The sequence below is a fragment of the Fistularia commersonii genome, chromosome 28, assembly GCF_037954325.1.
Source record: "Fistularia commersonii isolate RoL2024-O1a breed Wild chromosome 28, RoL_Fcom_v1.0, whole genome shotgun sequence".
Taxonomy (NCBI): Eukaryota; Metazoa; Chordata; class Actinopteri; order Syngnathiformes; family Fistulariidae; genus Fistularia; species Fistularia commersonii.
Window position 1 is genome coordinate 3027223 of NC_141311.1, and position 21453 is coordinate 3048675.

At 45.1% G+C, this 21453-nt stretch overlaps 1 protein-coding gene across 3 annotated transcripts; it reads right to left on the reverse strand.

Moving 5' to 3' along the window:
* Positions 1–4148: 4148 nt before the first annotated feature.
* LOC147217175 (transcription factor MafG) lies at positions 4149–18646 on the reverse strand. 3 transcript variants are annotated; one of them, XM_086175695.1, is made up of 4 exons: positions 18577–18646; positions 7881–7931; positions 6703–6775; positions 4149–6581 (listed from the first exon to the last, which is right to left on the reverse strand). In XM_086175695.1, the coding sequence occupies exons 3-4, from the start codon at positions 6736–6738 to the stop codon at positions 6129–6131; spliced, it is 489 nt and encodes a 162-aa protein (XP_086031821.1). In that variant the 5' UTR covers positions 6739–6775; positions 7881–7931; positions 18577–18646; the 3' UTR covers positions 4149–6128. The 3 variants fall into 3 exon arrangements, with proteins under 3 accessions (XP_086031821.1, XP_086031820.1, XP_086031819.1); XM_086175694.1 differs by lacking the exon at positions 7881–7931 and having other exon boundaries at positions 18577–18620; XM_086175693.1 differs by lacking the exons at positions 7881–7931; positions 18577–18646 and adding an exon at positions 18176–18270.
* Between the last annotated feature and the right edge of the window lie 2807 nt (positions 18647–21453).

The following is a 21453-nucleotide window of genomic DNA, read 5'->3' on the forward strand; positions in this document are numbered from 1 at the left end:
TGTAATATTATAATGCGCGTCAGTCAATGATCGCGAAATAGCACTCATCTTTAAAACAAGACACATTGATATAAATATAAGATAAGATAAGATAAGAACAACTTTATTAATCCCGAAGGAAATTGTTGTGCCAGAGTTACAGAAAATATAACAGTAACAAATAATAAAAAGAAAAAGGCAGAATTAGAAATAAAAATAAACTATAAACTATAAAGTGTCTCAGTGAAACTATAAAGTGTCTTAGTAAACAAGTGATAAAACTATAAGTGTCTTAGTAACAAGTGAGGTAAGGAGTGCACAATAGTATGATAAAAGGAAAAATTGTAGTGTAGCTGTTATGAAATGAAATATTGCAAGGGGGGGATTTTAGATGATTAAAATCAGAACATTTGTGATAAGTTATTTTTAGATATACACACCAGTTGGTGGAGTGTTACTGACACTATCAATAGACTCCTTAACCCCCAATCTGCTGCAATAAAAAGGTTTTTGTCAGAACTTTCATTCAAACGTGCTTTGCTCTCTCAGATTGGAAGGGTTTTCACTTGGACGTGTATTATTGTTGTTTGTAATCCTATTTGGGCTTTGCCTCTAACTAACCTGTGTCCTTTAGGGGATTGTGAGTGACATCAATTAATAATGCATTTAAAGTACATTTAAAGGCCAATTATGGCAAAAAGCATTGGGGGGAATTGCGTGGAAATGCAAAACTGCGCCATCTTGTGGACATGCGGGGAATAACAGGACTGAAACATTTTAAAGCAGTTACCCTTTAGTGCCAGCAAAAGGCGCCCTAAGCACACATATTGTCTGGGTGAACTACTGAAAGCAGGTGCATGAAATTGCCCTGTATCTGTTGCCTCCAGGCTGGAGTCAAAGCCTTGGTATGAGGAATATCTTCATCAAAATAGCTCTGAGTGAAGCCGCCCAGGGTGCAAATAATGGGAAACCCTCCCCCAACAGGCCAAAGCAGCGACATATGTCAAAAAAAAAAAAAAAAAAAAAAAGCCATGTCCTCAGATGTGGTGACATTTGCAAAACTATGGACCGCGACAAAGGTCTCGCTGGTTAGAGGGGGGGGGCCAGACTCACGTTAAAGCAGGTTGGGGTCTGAGAACTGGGGCAGGCACCTGCTGCAGAATTGGGCGAAGATGAAGAATGCTGTCCTAGATTGCCCACCAGCTCACCTGAACCCGACCCGGCAAATTAATCAACTCTTCAGAGGCCATCTGGTTGTCTGGGGCAGGCGTCCAAGGAGAGCGGGGGGCTTGTTTTAAGGCACAGGTCACGCAGACCTGTAGGAGCGTCTTTCCTGCGAAAGGGAGGAACAATGCAGCGGCGGAACAGTGCCGAGGCATTGGGGTTTATACTTGCCCTGCAGGATGATGTGGTGAGACGTAGCCCGGTCTTCAGCCATCTGTCTCTTTGTCTCTGCATATTCTCTCGTGGGACGTGTTTTGAATGTGCCGGGGTTGAAGCGCTGCCGTAGAGGGTGATGTTTTATGAGGTGTGCTGAGACAGAGGGGGCTTAGGAGCCCTATAGGGAGCAGAGATGACTAACTCACTACTCCACCTAATCTAGGACAAGCACACCTAGACATCCTTCATGACTCTGTTTTTCGCGCGTCGGGCCAAAAATACGTCCGCGGAGGTTAGCCAAAGTGGGTCGCCCAACTGCTTTTTTTGGATCACAGAAAAAGAAATTGTGCCATCTAAATGATCGCTGTCTCCGAAAACCCGCCCCGGACGGCGAAAAAGAGCCATCCACGCCAGTTTATTTTTTGCGAGAATCAAACTGGGTCAATGACGCCACAGAATACGACAAGAAACCCCAATTTCAACCTCCAAAAACACGGCGCCTGTGGGCCTTTTTCAAAACATTTTATTGGTCTTATAGAAAATAAAGTAAGCTGTATCAACAAACATACAATATATACATCAATAACTTAGACACCTCAGAGAATCACGTTTAAATCCACAGTTGTTACTGTATATATGAATACATAGGACTTATCTACAGATTGCAAAAAAGTACAATAATTTAATTTATAAATAGTTACAATTAACTATTCTGTTTTCATACAAAGTACTGCAATATTTTATTACAACCCATACAGAAAAAAACAAAACAAAACAAAAAACAGATTATTAACTTTGTATTACTCACTTTAGTCAGATTTTTAGAACTTTGAAACACAGACCTGCTCCGCAAAGCAGGAGGAAAGAAAAGAAACCTGCACAGTCGACCGTTTACAAAAGCATGACCGGAAACAAAATAAAACATAAAATTAGAAGAAAAAAAGCCAACTCTTGAGAGCTACTAACACAAGTGCTGTTATTTATTCTCTTCCACAAAACAAAAGAGCTATAACCAATTCAAAAATAATAATAAATCTGCAGAACAACGTACAGTGTTAAGATCAATTTCCGATACACACTAGCACATGATGGGAACAGAAACGCTGTGGGTGACGCTACAGCAAACAACGAGCATCAATGACTGGTGTAGCAGCAGAGGAACCTCAATCATACACACACACACAAACACACACACACACACACACACACACACACACGCACGCACGCACGCACATCCACACGCGCATACACACACGCACGCACGCACGCACACGATATTGCAAGTGGCCCTTTTGACAGAAGCTATTGTAGCATCCATTTCATTCAGTGCACTGACATTTTCACATCTTTCGGCTAGTTTTCCCGTTTATAGATCTGGTAATCTGGTAGTTTTCGGCTAATTTCGTTGTAATCTGAGAGAGAGAGACAGAGAGAAAGAGAGAGGCTAATTGTCCCTTCGAACGTTGCACACCATTAGTTTCGACATGATAGTTACTAAAAAAAAAAAAAAAAAAAACAATAATGAGTCGCTCTTTAAAATTCCGGATGCCAGATATGAGGGCAAAGTAAAATATAAAAAAAACACATTGTCCGAAAAAAAACAAAAAAACGAAACCCAACAAATAACAAAAAAACCCTAAACAATAAATAACAGACCATAGTCACGTCAACAATATTGATTATAATTACATCTACTCTTTCACACCTTTCCACTGAGTTGCATATTAAGGGTCACTTTTTCACAATGGTCATCAATACCTACTGTAGCTACATACTATACACCTGTATGTGTGTGTGTGAGAGAGAGCGAGAGAGAGAGCGAGAGAGCAAGAGAAAAAGAGAAAGAAAGAAAGAGAGAGAGAGTCGTCATCTCGAGATAGGAGAGATTCAGAGATTGGTCGGCGGTGCCGCTCAGCACACCTCGAAGACACTTGACACGAAAAAAGATTTACTCCACAAGACTGCCACAGCAATAAGGACGCCAACATCAATACTGGGCTATGTCAAGAGTCGGATATATATATTCCCACAGTTAACCAGTCAATGTAGTAGCAAAGCATGTTGACAGAGTGAGAATAGGATACTTGCGAACAGACGGTTATTAGACAGCAGCCTGGAGTTCTGCTGAGGTGGGCTTTTGAGGGCGACTGTTCGATTAACACCTCGCTGACACCGAAAAGACATTCTGACCAGCAGGAGATCTGGACCAAGTGCGTTGGGTTGATGTCATCACGCGGCTACTTTCACCTTGAGGTGTGAAACTGCTTCACTGTTAAAAAATTCCTTTAAGAGGAGCGGGGAGAGCGATGCGACACTTGGCACAGAGGAAGCTGCTGTTGCTGCTGCTGGCAGCTGCTGCTGATTGTAATTCTACGTGGTCATGCTGTGTGTGTATGTGTGTGTGTGTGCCTGTGCGTGTGTGTGTGTCTCTCTCTGATTGTGAATTGAAGCCCTTTATGACATGCTTATTAAAATTAAAAAAAAAAAAAAAAAAAAAAAAAAAAAAACAAGAAAAGAAAATATCAGAGCTGCCATCCCTGCCTCCCATCTAGACTGATTTGTTCTTTTTTTTTTTGTTTTTTTTTTGTTTTTGTTTTAAGTGACCTGTTTTGTCCTGAGCAAAACAAGCCGGAGCTTAGTGCATACAAATCCTCCCGTCTTCAACCCGCGGGTGAATTTACACGAGCGACGCCGCACCGTTTGGGCAGTGAACCCCCGCCCCCCCTCCCCCCCCACAACCCGCCCCTTAAGTTAATTGATGCAATTTTACTGAAGAGTCGCAGTCTTGAGGAAACTGCAAGAGTTTTGCGAGAGCGCACGTCTAAATGTAAACCGTTTCAAAAAGAAAAAGAAGAGAGTTCCCACGTACTCGTCTTCTTCTGATTCAGAGCGACTAAGTGGCCATGGTGAATATGCAAATGAGATGCCAATAACCAAGTCGTCACTTTTTAACTTTTTTTTAGGGAGAAGAAGTTATCTTGAACGCAGCTTTTTTTTTTTTTTTTCCCGAATTCCCAGACGCCATTTCACCTGATTTCCTCCTCACGCGCGGCTCGTCGTGTCCAAACTCCAAATGACGATGGTTTTGTAACTAACACCGAGGAAGCGGAGGATATCACAGATGCCAATACGCACGAAAAGACAATTGACCTTGTTTACACCACCTAGTTTAGCTCTACAGATTTTTGTTTTAAAATAGCACAGCATTGACATCTATACAGTGAACGACACTGCCAACTTGTCACTTACACGTCACGTCACGCGCTACCCCACAGTACGCGCCTAGTCACTAGAAAAAAGCTATCAGACTTCAATAGTAAGCCACTTTCGGTACAATTGCAAAAAAGATGTCACAGGAATTATTATTTTTTTTTTAATTTTATCATTATTTTTTTGTGTGTGTTTTTGTTTTCTGTCTTTCTATAAACGATGGAAGGTAAATCTACCTAGTAATAAAAACCAAGACCTCGACAATAGACAAAGTTCTCTAGACCTCGACGATTTAAAACGGTAAAGCTTGTGAAAGGGTTTTTTTTTTTTTTTTTCTCCTTTTGGAAATCTCTATGACGGTCGCATCTTTTTTTTTTAGTTCATTTTTTTTGAAAATAAAAAAAAAAAACGTCATGGGCAAAAAAATGATTCAAAATGTTTGTGGGTTACACGCCCACTCCCCCCCCCCCCAGAAAAATAAATAAATAAATAAAATAAACAAACAAACAAAAAAATAAATAAAACATGAGGATATCGCTGCGGTAACATTCATGGTTTTCAGCTATTGAAGGATCCTGTCATATCGGAATGGCACTCGACTCTGGAGAAATAAAGAACGGCTGATCGTGTGTCCCCTCCCCACCCCACCCCCGCTAACCATAAATATGCAAAACCTCTTTGTATTCAGTGCATACATATATTATTGCATCTACCAGTCATATCGATAATGACAAGTTAATTAAAGCCTGTCACTGATGCATAAACAGAAATGAATGCCGGACTCGAAAGCATTATTCCGTGTTTATATTCTGGACAGACAACCAGCGAAAAAAAAAAAAAAAAAAAAAATAGATTGGACTAATTTACTAGTTCGGGCTGTTTTAAAGACATCTGGGGCGTCAGCACAAAGAGTTTGCCGCCGTTTCTCAATGAACATCAGTTCAGTCAGTGCATAATAACAAGCAAAAGGGGGTCCACCGTGCACGCAGGCCCTGCCGGTTAACATCCTTTCATGCGGGTGAAGTTGTCGGGGTTTATTGTTCGCGGATTTCGCTGTGTGCCAAATAAGCGGACTACAAACGTACCGATTCCCGGGACGGATTTAACTTCAGAGATTTTTTTTTTTTTTTTTTCGGAGAGAACTACTTCGTCTCGTACACAGCACCTCACAAAAAAAAAAAAAAAAACAGAACAAAAAAAAAAAAAAAAAAGAAGAAGAAAAAGGGAAAGTAACACCATAAACAGTCTGGCTGGCCCGAGAGCCGCAAACTGCCCATTGATTCGTATTGCCATCTCGTCTGCCTTTGACCGCGACGAAGCATTTCAGCGTTGCCAATGGGGTCAACGATCTTTAAAGAGCCGACGATGAAATTGGAAAATTCAAAACAGCCCGGTTTACCTTTCATAAACGCGCGGGGGGAGGGGCGGGAGGCATATTGTTCAAGTTAGTGCCAGAGTGCGAAAGTGAGAATTCACACAGGTAATTGTGTGCCATGTTACAATGCACTGACTAGTTTAGTCTCAAATGGTGAAAATCGTGAATCCGTCCCCTTCTGCTACTACGACCTAGCCTCTGTTTTGGATTTGACGATGGTGATGACGCTGGTGGCGGCTACTTTACCGGGAATGAGGGGCCCTATGACGGAGGCCATGGGTCCCCTGGCTGAGGTGACAGGGCTTCGGGCCACAGTCCTGGCAAAGCTCTGGAGGGCCTCGTACTTTGAGCGCAGAGCGTCCAGCTCCACCTTCATGCTGGCATTCTCCGTGGCCAGCTTGTCCACTTCCTGTTGCAGCTGGGCCTTCTGCTTCTCCAGCTCCTCCTTCTGGGTGACGCGCTTCACCCGACAGCTGGCGGCGTAGCCCCGGTTCTTCAGCGTGCGCCGCCGCTGCTTCAGCTGCAGGATTTCCTCCTTCGACAGGCCCCGGAGATGCTGGTTGAGCTCCCTCACGGACATGGTGACCAGCTCGTCATCGGTCAGGCTGGTGCCATTTTCTCCCGGCTCCCGCTTCACCTGAGGGGGGGGGGTCGGGGGCGACGAGTTAATCTGGGTCCTTCTGTCACCAATCTAAGACGTGCCACATGCAATCATCGACACCGGGCAGATGCAGAGCCGAATCTGTCAAAACGTCTACCTTCAAGGCTTTGTTTCCTTTGTTTGTAGTAGTCATGCCACGACAGCCGAGTCCTCCTGTACTGCTGGTTGGTCTGTGAGAGGGAATGTCATAATTAGGATACCGAGCCAACAAAAATACATTTTTTTTTTTTTTGTATGAAACACACACACGCACACACTTAATTCCTGGCACAGCTGGAACACGAGGTTATGGAGATAGTTTTAGAGTTTGTATTTAATCACTGTTACTGCTTCCATCCCATAGTATCCCCAGGGACTACCGTTGAGGCATCTTTGATCAAGATACCGCCTTTATCATTGCTACACGAATATGTGGAGTTGTGTGTGTGTGTGTGTGTGTGTGTGTGTGTGTGTGTGTGTGTGTGTGTGTGTGTGTGTGGGAACTGGAACTTTGCACGGCGGCCTCAGCCGTGTAAAGTTTCCGAATATGTGCGCCAAACGCCAAACGTACCAAAAAGGCACCCTGAGTCGCCCACGGAATAGAAATAGCGGCGGGCGGTTAAATGAAGCCCATTTGCATGAGCATTTCAGTCTTGGAAAAATCCTTCACATAGAAAAAAAGGCTAAAGTGGGTCAAGGATTTCAGACATGCTTGCAAGTGATGCCAAATCTGTTCCGTGGGTGGTACCTGCACTTTAACTGAACCTTTACGAATGACCCCCCCTCCACAAACTTACAAGCAGGAAGTTGTCAGTTAAGAACAAAAAGGCCAGACAAAATAGTGGGAAGAACATAAAGATTACCCACTTGAACCCTGGACTGCGTTCAAACAGCAGAAGGGCATGTCAAACAGTGCACGATATTTAGTTGCCTGGAAGCGATTCAAAAACAATTTCTGGGAAAACAAAAACTCAATACAAGTCACTTCAACTAAGTGCAACCTCTGAGAGCAGAAACAGCAGCAGGGATGGGGTGAAACAAAACCTGTGGTTATCCGGCGTACGTGCACACTCGGCTGAAATACATGCACAGGGGACACTGCCTATTGTGTGAGCTCCCGGTCTAGACCTGGGGAGATTTGGCCGGTGAGCAAATGATTATCCAATAAATCAAAGGAAAGAAAAGTGCGAGGGCGACGACGGCGCCAGGTACAACAGGGGCTGCATTGCAGTTCATTCTGTCACGTCTGTGCTGAGGGAACACAGAGAGAGAGGCTGCGCAGGCAAGAAATCTTACCTACTGGTGTCAAGACAGACAGAAGGTTGGGTGCCCTCCACCGTGCAAGCTCTGTTACAGGATAAACACACACTTACAAACACACACACACACACATAGCCCTGGGTGCTTTACACTACACACAGTAAATGCTGTGTCAGCGACACAGGCACCCACCACAGCCCAGCCAGCACATTGCCTCAGTAAGCTGATTTACGCAGCCCAGTGGTGTGTGTCTGTGGGTGTGTTTGAATGGACAACACAAACAAATACATGTGCACTCTTACGATTCTTAAATCAAAACAAGAAAAACACACACACACACACACACACACACACACACACACACACACACACACACACACACACACACACACACCCCCAGAGAGAGCTGTTGCAAATGCGTTCATGAGATTTTTATCCAACTAGTTATCATGTTTGGGGATGATGCATGCATGCAAAGGAAAAAAAAATCCTCACAGAGGGAAGGGCCAAAAAAAAAAAAAAAAAAAAACCCAGATGGGTAGAAGCTGTGAAGTGCGCCGAGGTTGTCGGGCTATTTCCATGGCAACACAAAGGTGCTACAGGTGGAGCGGTTACCTGAGTAGCTCAGGGAGTAAGAGACCCTTGTTAAAAAGTGACCTGAATATGACACGATCACACAGACTGAGGGACATAACACAGGGTCAGATCGTGAGCGCCCCCCCCCCCCCCTCCCCCCTAAGCTTTAACTTCAAAAAGTCATCTGCCTCCTCATTAAACTGCAATGTTTCTCTGCAGTGCAGATGCAAAAAGCATCTCGCATTCTGTGGAGGACCTCCAACATGTGATACTCTCATCCCTGCTGGGCTGGCTATGAATAGCTGACTGATAGTAACACCTACCTTTCACTGGCCTTTGCGGTGACTCATTTCCAGTAAGCATTTGGACCACAGATGCAAAACATAATGGGATAATGGTCTGCCTGATGAAGCACAGATAATGGACAAATAGACGTGAAAGTACTCGACTAATAGCTACTGGGATCGGAGTGAATATAGGGCCGCTTCTTTCAAAGTTCACAGAAGCGCATTTTCCCTGGAGCGGAAAACTGACACACACACACACACACACATAAAAAAAAAATAAAAAAAATAGCATCTCAGAAATGCAAAGAGATGCCACGGAGTTCAAGATGAGGCTGCGTATTCTGTCTCTCAGCTGTGCAGAGTAACACAGTAGGCGCGGCTTGGACCGCTGAGAGCTCGCCATATGACACCGTGGTAGGATTGCGCCGCGGCCTGCGAACCTCTTGCACGGGCCGTTGCCAACAAACGGCTACGGGGCATGGCAGCACAACACAGACAAGGTCCAATGCACAGCTGCTCCCTTCCACTACCAGGCATGTCATACACAGACCAGAGGCATGGTCACACAGACACAGACAAAGAACAGGACAAAAAAAAAAAAAAAAAAAAAAAAATTAATCTCAGACAGAAAAAAAATAAATCCTGCACAGACTAATTGCGGCGGAGCTATTTTGCATTTACGCGCAAGCAGTACTTCAATTTCTTCCTTTTTCTGTAATTTCTTTTAGGAGGCGGAGGGGAGGGGGGGGGGGGGTCGAGGTAGGATAGCAGGGGTGGAGGCAGGCAGACTGCAGTACAGGGGCAGCAGAGATGGGGGGCCGGCGAGGGGACGCAGACATCTTTTGTAGGCGCGTGCTGAATTTTTATGAATCGCCCGGAAGAATGCTGACAAATCAGAGCTGATTGCTTGTGGAGGAGAGACATCACACCCACAGGAAATAGAAAACGCTGAGTGTGGTCACCCAGGTAAAGGAGAGGAGAGGATGTGATAGAGACAGACAGAGAGAGAGAGAGGGTGAGAAGAAAAGTGTGTGGGAGAGAAAGCGAGCAGCCTTGTGAAAAATGCACGCTCGACACATTTAGAGGAGCTTGAGAAGAACGGGTTGAGGGGGGGAGAAAAAAAAAAAAAAAGCACTGATCTCAGCAAGGACCAAAACTAAAGTGCCAATTAGGAAGTTGTGAAGTTGAACTAACAGGACGAGAGCAAACCCAACCAACCTTCAGAAGCTGCCCGTGTTCATCCGTATCTGCACAGAGCAGCTCGCAAAGGTGGGGTGGACTTAGGTGGAGGCTTGAGAGGACGGGGGCAGGGGGTGCTTTGGTAGGATAAATGCTGATGTGACATGATAGGTCCTGCCTTGAGCCCGTGTCATGCTTTAATGATCTCATCTCCTCCACAGGATCTCTCCAGGGGGGCTGCCAAGGATGGACACCATTAGCTCGGGGACCCTTTGTTGAGGGGGAGCGGAGGCTACAGCATCCCCACACACTGTGTTGCCTGATGAATATTTATCACGGTCGTTCTCCGCCTAAAGTGGGGGTGGGAGAAGGGGACGGGGGGTTGGAAGACTGAATAAAGACGCTCAGGAGGTGATTCTTCAAGGATATATCCAAGGGTCTTCCATCAACGACTGTCGCAAAATGGCGGTAAGCTGATGGGGGCGGCGAGGTGGGGGGGAGGGGATGGATTTCTGATACTGGAGGTGGCACACATGGTGGGTTCAGGGCTGCTGGGAGAGCCATCTCCACTTGACAGGAGTGTAACAGGATTATCAGGGCCATAAGAGCAAACAAAAAGCCCAGCAACCTGCCTCAGAATCCAGATTACAACAGCGCCTGTTCTCTGAATACTAAACATGGCAAGGGAGGACTAGCAGGCGCAAGGCTTTGCAGGGACATGGTGGGGGGGGGATTGCATATCACATTCACGTGTATCCCCGCAGCACACCGTTGCCAAAAAACACATATGCCAATATAAATTTAACTTGCCACGATCAATTCTTGAAAAGAAGCTTCAGAGCAACTGGCACTCGCGGCGTGCTAATGAAGTGAATAAAACTAAACAGTTGACGTGCATGCTGATGAAAGGCTGCTCTCAGCGAAGTACGGACAGCATCCAAACCACCGCAGCTCATTTCTGTGGAGCTAACAGCTTAATGACAGCTCGCCGACAATATACTTCACTCCACAAGAGATCCACGGTGTTGCTCATATGCCGGTTCTTAATTTCCCTTTCTGCGCAACAGTGGATTGGTGCTTTTCCACGGGGTCTGCAGAGCAACGTGAAAACGCGATACCGCCAGAGAACCTTCCGCCTCGGGTGATCGAGTGCTTTTGCACCATTTAACGTTGCCTTTGCAAAAACAACACAAAGGAAGAGACCTGGAGATGAAACAAGTAGGGATTCTGTATCCACTTTCTTTTATCAAAAATGTATGAGTCGCGTGGCCTCCGGCTCCATCATCACCGGCTTTCCACGGGAAATAGAAAGTCGATGACCATGGAATATCGCGAAAAAGCACACGATGAGCTTTGTGTGAGAAAGCAGATTCATTTAAACGCTGTGCTTATTCGTTGTATTGCCCACTTCACGGAGGGAGGGAACTGGCCAACATTTTCCAGAAGCGCGAGCCGCAAACACTGGTTTCTCACCGCGTCGAGCACGATCGCGGCCGCAACCTTTATTCCCTCCTTTCCCATTCAGAGTCGAAAAGATTGCCTGGATATTCAGATCTAATCATTCCTCCCTTCAGCTGAGTGAAGTCAATTATCGAGTGAGCTGCACGTGTTGGGCCCCATTTAACTCCAAATTAAAAATCAGGCTCCTCTGATAGCTCTGGAGGAGTTACAGCGAGACTGGAATAAACTTGTGTACGTGGACAGCGGCGTGCAAGTGTGTCTGGGAGGAAAGGTGGGCCGGGAAGAGGGGAGGGAAGCTATTAACTACCAAGTATTCAGAGCGTGAAATAAGAGTGACAAAAGAGGGAGAGGGGAAATCATTCAGCTTTCAGAGGGAAATGTGATACGCTTGTAGTTGAGGGGAAATGCTAAGCAAATACGGTGGACCAGCGGACGGAGGTTCAGAGTAATGCCTAAGTACCATCTAACCGATATGTTATGCACCGCTTTCGAAGATACCGACCCCTGGAATATAGTACAGCTATAATTAAAGGGCTAACGCTTGTGGGACACCAACTTTTTCCAGCGCTGGACGCTGATCTATTAGCGAGCAGGGAGGGAGACTGTAAATATTTAATGCCAATATTACGTTGTTATTGAAGTAGGTACAGCCTGCTGGGAGCATATTTAAACAACGGGCCAACGGCTTATCAATAACGGCTCTGACAACAGCTGTGCAAGAAGCTTCTCCTTGTGACAACAAAACATTCAGAGCGCCGCAATAAAAACAACTGTGCCGTGATTTAAACGCATTTTTAGCGCTGAAATTGTCCTTTCAGCTTTATTACAAAATGTTCTCTTTCCACAATCGACGCACTACATCATACCTACAGTTTAGACTGTTGTTCATATTTTGAGATGCAACATTTGCATATTATTTTTGCATCTAGGTAACTGAACTGAATTGAATTAAAAAGGAGAAAAAAAGCTCTTAAGCGGAGTTCCGACTAGACAACGGCTCCTTTTAGCGGCGGGGTGTGGCAACACTTTACCGCAAGTAAAAGGCCCCATCTAAATTAGATGTCAGGTTCAATATTTATTATTGGTATAACCAAGTTTCATAAAAAAAAACAAAAAACAAAAAGAACAGTAGCCTACAATTCGACTTTGGGTTCAGCATAGAGAGAAAACGCTGTCCTTCATAAATCTGTCAATAACGAGAAAAAAAGAACAGCGGAAAAAGACGTTTCTCTGCTGATGCTCAAGAGTGTCAGAGAACAATGAGCAAAGTGAAGTTCAAAATCGTCTGTTTTGGGGGGGGGATGGATAAAGAGGGCCGTCTCCATGGAGTGGAGGATGGGGGATGGTGGTGGTGAGCAAGGCAGGCAATGAGCTGGAGCTTAACATGTGTGATGGGATCCATGGCGTACTGACACAGCATCTCCGGTCCCTGTGAAATGATCGGGATGAAGATGGATCTGCACCACAGTGAGTTAATGGGTGAGGCAGAGATGAAACACACACACACACACACACGCGCACGCGCTGTGTACTAGGTTTGCAATACACTCTGTCTCTGCCACGGCTGCTGGATTCCATAGTAACAGTTTTCAGACAATGATATTGATGCCAAGCATGAATGTAGTTTTAGACAATATTCCCACTGCTGTGTGTGTGTGTGTGTGTGTGTTCCCTGCTTTTTCAGATGAATAGATCACAAAAAAAGATGGATGTAAACCAAAAGTATTCATTTAAGTTTTACAAAATATAAACTGCACATCTTTTCATTTACCCACCATGGGAGTAATACAGGATTGTATTATCTAAAATAAGCCAATATCAAAATCAGCAACTAGTAGCTGACCTGATTCAGCTGAGGTCTACAAATCTTTCTGCATTGCTCTCGCTGGGCTGAGGGTGTCAAACCAGAGGAGTAGGTCCTCTTTTTAAACAGGAACATGCATTAAAACACGATTAGTCAGTAAAGGAGTCAGAAAAAGAAAAAAAAAAACACAAAAGACTCGAAGGGGAAACTTCGCAACTGAAATTCCTTCCACGAATTAAGAATTATGCGATTCCTCATTCCTTTTGAAGACTAAAATGAGGACTTAAAATTGAAAAATGTATTACTGCCCACTGTGCAACCCAGAGCGGGGGAAAACACTGCGAGGGCTCTAGTGATTAGTTTCTCATCTTATTAATCCAAAGTTGCTTGGGATTTGAACATTGCAGATTTATTTACTACAAGACTACATTCTGGTGCAAAGCAAACAGAACCATAAAACAGTACATAGTCTCTTTGGGAAAAATGTTGTCTACCCCGTCCTATATTACACTTGACTATTTGAACAATGCCAAATTAATGTTGTGATATTTGACACACGGTTTTAGAATATTTTCCACACAGAGATGCAGTGTTTTGTCTGCGAGGTCACGTATGCCTCGTACCGTACAGCATGTGGCACGTTTTTGTCTGGACCTTGCATTCAGTTCATGTGGCTTCAAGTGAAAACATGAATCATCACCCTCCGGGCACTCGGGTGTTTTTCTCAAGTCACTGGTAATGTGAGGTTTATTGAAAGGGACTCGGATTGGACTGGTTTGCATGAACTAGTGTTTCAATACAGAATCTATTTCCGAGCTCAGCAGCTGCTGTTTACTGCTGGGAATGCTCTGTTGGTATAAGCAAGGGGAGAGACTTTAGTGGCCGTCCACTGTATATGCCTGGAGGACTTGATTAAACAGAAGAGAACAGCTCTTGATACTTCGGCCTTGCGCTGGCAGAGGAAGTGAGGGTTTGCTAGCAACCCACTCACTGACAAAATATCCAGAAGCTTTACAGGACTTGGTTGCATACATTTTAAAATGCTTATTGCAATAACCTCCGGCGACAACAGGGGGAAGGGAAAAAAAAAAAAAAAAAATTCAGCAGTTCATCAAAATGTAATTCAAATTAAAATATTTCGTGTCCGTGGGTCACGGGTTATCGAGCAACTGTCGTCAACAGAAGTCAAGAGACATCAGTGTACAAGTACGAGCCAACCAAGGTGAACCCCGTAAGAGTCATTGTCTCCAGAAAGCACACTGACGCGTAATAAAGTCGGTTACCAGGGTTATTATCTAAATGTAACAGAGATGCTTATCTATAAATAACACCGCCACCACTCAGTTCAAATTACTGCAAGTAATTGATGAAGTCTGCCTACGGGATATGAGACCTCACACTCTGTGTGCCCATCTAAAATAAAAAAAAGGGCCGATAATAAACTGTATTAATAACAATACATTCAGTAAACAGTGTTTTAGCTTATTGCTTCCACAGTGGATCACTGAACTTCAAAGTTCTCCTCAAAACCATTCTCCAGACACCCTTAAGAGGGTTTTACCTGGATAAAACGTATCAAAACAAGAAGGTATCTTAGGTGCCCCATAGCAGCCCGTATGTCCATCCGCAGGGAAATTTAGAAATCCTCCCCCCCGTCATAGTAATAACGGCACGAACATTACACCTCCACGTCGATACAAAGGGAACGTCAGCAAAAATAAGAAGTAAAGAATATATGACAGGGTATTGATTTCACAGTTGCCACTACACTATGAATACATCAGAGGGAAACAATCTTTTGACTTGATAGATGACGACTATTTCATAATAGAAAACCGTGAGATATTCAATGATCTGAAGAAAACTTTTGAGGGATATTCCTTTCAGTCCGGATAGAGGGTGTCGATATTCATGTTTTGGGTATCGGACAATCTAATATCAACACTTAACATTTTGCACATATGCCGACAGTCAGTAATAAATCACTCCTAAGTAGGGCTCATCTTCACATTTATCGGCCCCGGCAATTTGGTCCATATCTGACGTAAGATAAAAAAAATAAAAAAAAGGAACGGAGGCAACTCATCTCTAAAATCTAATAAAAATGATCAATAAAAATACAATCTTGTCAAATCTGGAAAAGGTCCGGACGATCCAACCCAGGAACGGAGCCCAAATCACATTATTACCCCGGTAATGAAACGAGCTCTTTTTGCATCGCTTCAAATCAAACGGCAGATGTGCCGCCTTAAATTGGCCTGCGACTGGCATGTTGTGCCGTCAGTGACACTCAAAAACAGATCATTTGCCATTTCGATGAGCCCCGGCGTCGCAGAATGTGCTTAAAGTAGGAGAGAAACAGACGACACTGACATTTTAGAATATTCTGAGATACCATATTTCTGACAAATGACAGCGAGTAAATGAGACAATGGGTTTTAGTTTTGTGAAAATGGCTTTGCAAACTGGCCATATCTTATACTATAACTCAAACGCGCAAAAGTGGATCATCATTTTATCCCCGTGTTTGCTTTGATGGCAATAAAATGCATTCATTACATAATTATTCCAATGCTTCTTCACTTCATGCAGCTCTGCAAATGATCTTTGTTCTTTTTCTTTATCTTTTATGAACAGGCAATGAATGCCTAACTAGGAGACTGACTATCTGTATGAGCTCCTCCTAAATGTGGGTTATACAGTGCTCATCTTAGGACAAGGCCTCACTACTTTCCGTCTCCTTAGAAATTGTAGATATATATCGTCCTCCTCACATCAAAACAGAGACGCAACAGCCTGCCGCCTGAGCGACTTCTATCGTTATTTTAATTTTCACTTGACTCGTCACACAACAATTGGTATTGCTAATTGATGTTGGGGTTCCACAGATCTATCGCTCACACACACAAAGACGCTAAGATGAAAATAGGTTAGAGGGGTGGGGGGTGGGGGGGGGGGAGCAACCGACTGCGCTTCATGCTTATCCACATTCAGTCCATTATAAATTATGAACACACAGAGGGCAGTGCATGAACATGCAAACTTGTCTTATTCAAGCTCCAAACAGAAATTCATCAAACACCCATTGCCGCTGTCAGGATGAAAGTATTACTTTGAGAAGTGGAGCGGGCATATCGCAATGCTAAGCAATCACACTTGCAAAAGGTTTCATCACCAGCATTCCCTCCCTTTTGCAAAAAGGGAAGAAAAAAATATATTGATCTTTTTCTGCCTTGCTTCCAGGCATTCCCATTTCCCAGTGCAGCTTAAGCAGCACTTTTGTGGACAAATCCCACATTTGTGTTCCTTTCTGGGGGCTACTAATTGTCCTGAATAGGCGAAGCTTCTCCCAAGACACAGCTGTGCTGGCCAGTCGAGGTGTTGGCCCAACTGTACTCCGCACTATGTAAAGTCTTGCTTTGTGTTTCATCAACCTTGCATTTTCTCTTCCACCCTTCATCGCCTGCCCATGCTGTGCAACACCACAAGGTACAACTTGTGCATTCAGTTCACCTCTGAGGTATCCACCCTTATTCTATCTTCGATACCTCAATGCAAGAGGTAATAAATCTCGGAGCCGATCTCCACCTCCCCCTGCCTCCATCCACACACCGTTGCCAGCTCCGTCGGGCTCTTATACGGGCCCTCATCTATTCTCGTTACCTGCCGAGAAAGGCAGAGATGGGCATTACCCTTTATTGCGAAGCAGAGCCTCTAACGTACGACTGGCCCGTCTTCTAAAACACACTTCAATGCCCTGCACACATGAACAGAGATGATGAAACAAGTTGGATATCTGAGCAAGAACGGGCAACTTCTATCATTTAAGCCGCACGCGTTGTGAGCTCAACAGTTTCCAAGGTGACTTTTCAAATTGCACCGATTCTCCTTGGTTAATTCATTACCTGCCCTCTGTACGCATGCACTCTAATGGGCTGAAGATTTCATCATGCCACACACACACACACACACACACACACACACACACACACACACACACACACACACACACACACGACCATTTGCCAAAACAAGAAAAATGAGGTGGTACGGCATCAATATAGACTAACTAGAGCCGAACCAATATTTACTGACATATGATGAAAATAAAAAAAAAAAATTAAAAATTTACTCTCGCGCGCTCTCTCTCTTACACACACACACACACACACACACACACACACACACATACACACACATACACACACACACACACACACACACACACACACACACACACACACACACACACACACACACACACACACACACACACACACACACCCCCGTAGGGTCTTATTTCAAATACTACCTGATGATTGTTTTCTCCTCCCCATGCACTCCATAATTACACATGACCCAATTTAGACAGCCACTCGTTGCAGAGCTCCATTACGACAATACACACATAATATATTGCTTATCGTGCATTTTCGTTTAAATGGATTTGGCATCTTAGTTGACGGCTGACACCTAAGCACTTAGTCTGAATGTACTCACACCCCGTGTGCAATCATGACAGCTCTGCTGTAAGAATAAAATAATGCACAATCTCTGCTGAATATAGATGAGGCGACAGATAAATGCGTGAGGTTCATTACTTGACGCTCGGTGACTGACTTGTGCGCCGAATCCGCGTCCCCTTATTGCACGGCGGAGCGGAGATGAGCATCGACCCTCATCCACCGTGCAGACCTTTGTCCGGCGGTGCCATGTTTCGGGGTGGATTCCGAGAACATCTCCATACATCATTGTGATGATTCAGCATGATGGGAGAAATAAAAAAAAAACTGCACCTGCTTGTTCGGCGGTTCTCATCGTATCACAAACGAGGACGGCCAACTACGCCCCAATTGTAAGGTGAAAAATATTGAAAAATAATCAACTGGCACCTCAGGTAAGCCCGATTTCCACGCGAAACGGTGCGATGGATTCGTTACCGATTCACGATTCCAAGCCGATACGAGGCGTTCGGTTTGCACGATCGTCCGCAACAACGCCGAACACAATGTAACGCAACCGACCTGATGTCGCCCAGCCGCCGCCTCGGCTCTCTCCGGCTCCTCTTCGCAGCGAGAGGTGATGAAGCAGCAGGTTTGAGCGGCGCATGAGTTGACAAGCCGACGAGGAGCCAAAGTGTTCACCCCCCCCCCCTCTCTCCTCACCTCCACCTCCACCACCAAAGCCGCCCCTTCCTCCACAAAATAAACAAAAACCGGGGGGACGGGGTGACAAAAACAAACACACTCGAGTTACAGCTTTGACATTTCTCAACGCCCGTTGTTCGCGAAAGTGGCAAATAAAACAACCCTTCTCCTTATCCAGCAGCCGACGATGATGATGATGAAAAACACCCAGGCGAGGAGACCCTCCCCGGTGCTCAGCCCCGTTTGTCGCCGCCGGATCCCCGTCCCCGTTCGGATACCTGGCGAGCCGCGGCCGCCGGTTTGACGGACACGTCTCGTCCGAGGCTAATGAACGCGTGTGAAGATTAGCTTCGATGTCAGCACGCCGGCAGCACTAGCTTACGAGGGCACTTCCGGTGCTAGCTTTCCACAATAAAAGAAAAGAAAAGAAACGGAATTTGTGTGAAAACAAGTGTGTGTATGTGTGGTGGGCCGGAGCTGGAGGTTGAAGAGATTCAAACACCCACCCCGGGTTCACCTGACCCGGTGTTTGGAAGCTAGGCGGCTAATCCTCCGAAGCTAGCCGCGACTAGCCCTGTCAGGCATGCACAGTCAGCACAACACCGGCTCGCCGACCCACCCGACTCAAGAACGACGCCCGCCGAAGTCGTCGCAGCCGTTAACGTCCTCTTCTCATAACCAAACCCCGGGGGGAGGGAGGGCAAAACATCAGCGGCACCGTTCCGGGGACAGCCGGCAGGACACCCTGGGTCCCAGACGCCACCGCGGACTCTCGTTGACTGGATCCCTTTCTCTCGCAGCTCCAGCCGCACGTCATCGTGTTTGGTCACGTGTCTTCATTCATGAGCGACCCTTTTCTTCAGACTCTGCAAGATTTTACTACTAAGCGCACACAAACAATGCTTTGAAACTAACTACTTAATGCAATAATAATAGTAAAATACAGCATCGTCTTGCAGGCTTATAAGATAGGATAAACTTTATTGATCCCCATTGGAGACATTCCTTTGTCAGGGTAGCATAACAGTTCTTCTTTCTGCTTTTCCCTTCAGGGGTCCCCGCAGCAAATCAACTTTCTCCATCTAACCCTATTCCCTGAATCCTCTGCCTTCACATCATCTCTCACTACGTCCATAAATCTTGTCATTGGTCTTCCTCAAGACCTCCTGCCTGGCAGCTCCAATTCCAGCATATATTCGCTATCCCTCCTTTGTACATGACCGAACCATCTCAGTCTGGCTTCTCTGAACTTTTCCCCAAAACATCTAACATGTGCTGTTCCTCCGATAGACTCATTCCTGATCCTTTCCATCCTGGTCACTCCCAAAGACAACCTTCATCTCTGCGACCTCTAGCTCTGCCTCCTGTCTTTTGGTCATTGGAACTGTCTCTAGTCCATATAGCATCGCTGGTCTCACCACTGTCTTGTACACTTTTCCTTTCATTCTGGCCGATAGTCTTCTATCACATAGTACCCCTGTCATTTTTCTCCACCCATTCCAACCTGTTTGAACCTGTTTTTTCACCTCTTTTCCACACTCTCTTGTTCTTGACTGTTGACCCCAAGTGCCTGAAATCCTCCAGTTTCTTGATCTTGAGACAGCACACCACACCACTGTATCACATCTAGCATACATGTCCTGCACCAGTCTAACATACTGTACTTCTCTGCCACTCCAGACTTCCTCTTCCAGAGCTCCTCTCTTGGCACCCTGTCATATGGTTTTTCTAGGTCTACAAAACACAATGCAGCTCCTTTTGTCCTTCTTTGTACTTCTCTATTAGCATTCTCAAAGCAAATACTGCATCCGTAGTACTCTTTCTCGGCATGAAGCCATACTGCTGTTCACAAATGCAGACTTCTGCTCTTGGTCGGGTTTCCACTATTCTTTCCCATAACTTCAATGTATGGCTCATCAACTTTATCCCTCAATAGTTGCTGCAATTCTGCACATCCCCCTTATTCTTAAAAACAGGCACCATCACTCTCTGTCTCCATTCTTCAGGCATCTCCTCACTCTCCAAGATCCTGTTGAATAATCTAGTCAGAAAATCTACCGCTGCCTCTCCTAGACACTTCCACACCTCCACAGGTATATCACCAGGACCAACTGCTTTTCTACTCTTCATCCTCTTCAATGCCTTCCTCGCTTCACTTTTACCAATCTGCTACTTTGCGGTCTACAATAGTCACCTCATCTACCCTTGCCTCTCTTTTATTTTCCACATTCATCAGCTCTTCAAAGTACTCTTTCCATCTTCCTATCACTCAATGCATTTCCCTCTCTATCCTTAATCCCCCAGACCTGTTGTACATCCTTTCCATCATTATCTCTGTTTTGCCAACCTGTATAGATCATTCTCTCCCTCTTTAGTGTCCAGCCGAGCATACAGGTCATCATACGCCCTTTGTTTTGCCTTTGCTACTTCTTTGCCTTACGTTGTATCTCCCTGTACTCTTGTCTGTTCTCTTCAATCCTCTCAGTATCCCGCTTCTTCTTTGCTAACCGCTTCCTCTGTATATACTCCTGCACTTCTTCATTTCACCACCAAGTCTCCTTATCTACTTTCCTTCCAGATGACACACCAAGTACTCTTCTACCTGTCTCCCTCCACCACTTTGTCCTCTGCTCTGCCTTTGTCCTCTTCATCTTCCTTGTCACCAGAGTCATCCCACAAACCACCATCCTATGCTGTCTGGCTACACTCTCACCTACAACTACTTTGAAGTCACTGATCTCTTTCAGGTTACCTTGTCTATACAAGATGTAGTCTACCTGCGTGCTCCTACCTCCGCTATGTTCCTGTTTTTTTCTGGATAAAGTTGTTCACTACAGCCATTTCCATCCTTTTGGCATAATCTCCCACCATCTGTCTCTCTGCATTCCTATCTTGGATACCAAAGCTGCCCATCACTTCTTCATCCCCTCTATTGCCTTCACCAACATGTCCATTGAAGTCTGCACTAATTACTTCTCTCTTATCTCTGGGGATATTCTGCATCACTACATCTAACTCATGCCAGAACTTCTCCTTCTCTTCAAACTCACATCCCACCTGCGGGGCATAGCCACTAACAACATTGAGCATCACACCTTCAATTTCTAATTTCAGACTCCTAAGTCTATCTGACATTCTTTTCACCTCCAGAACAT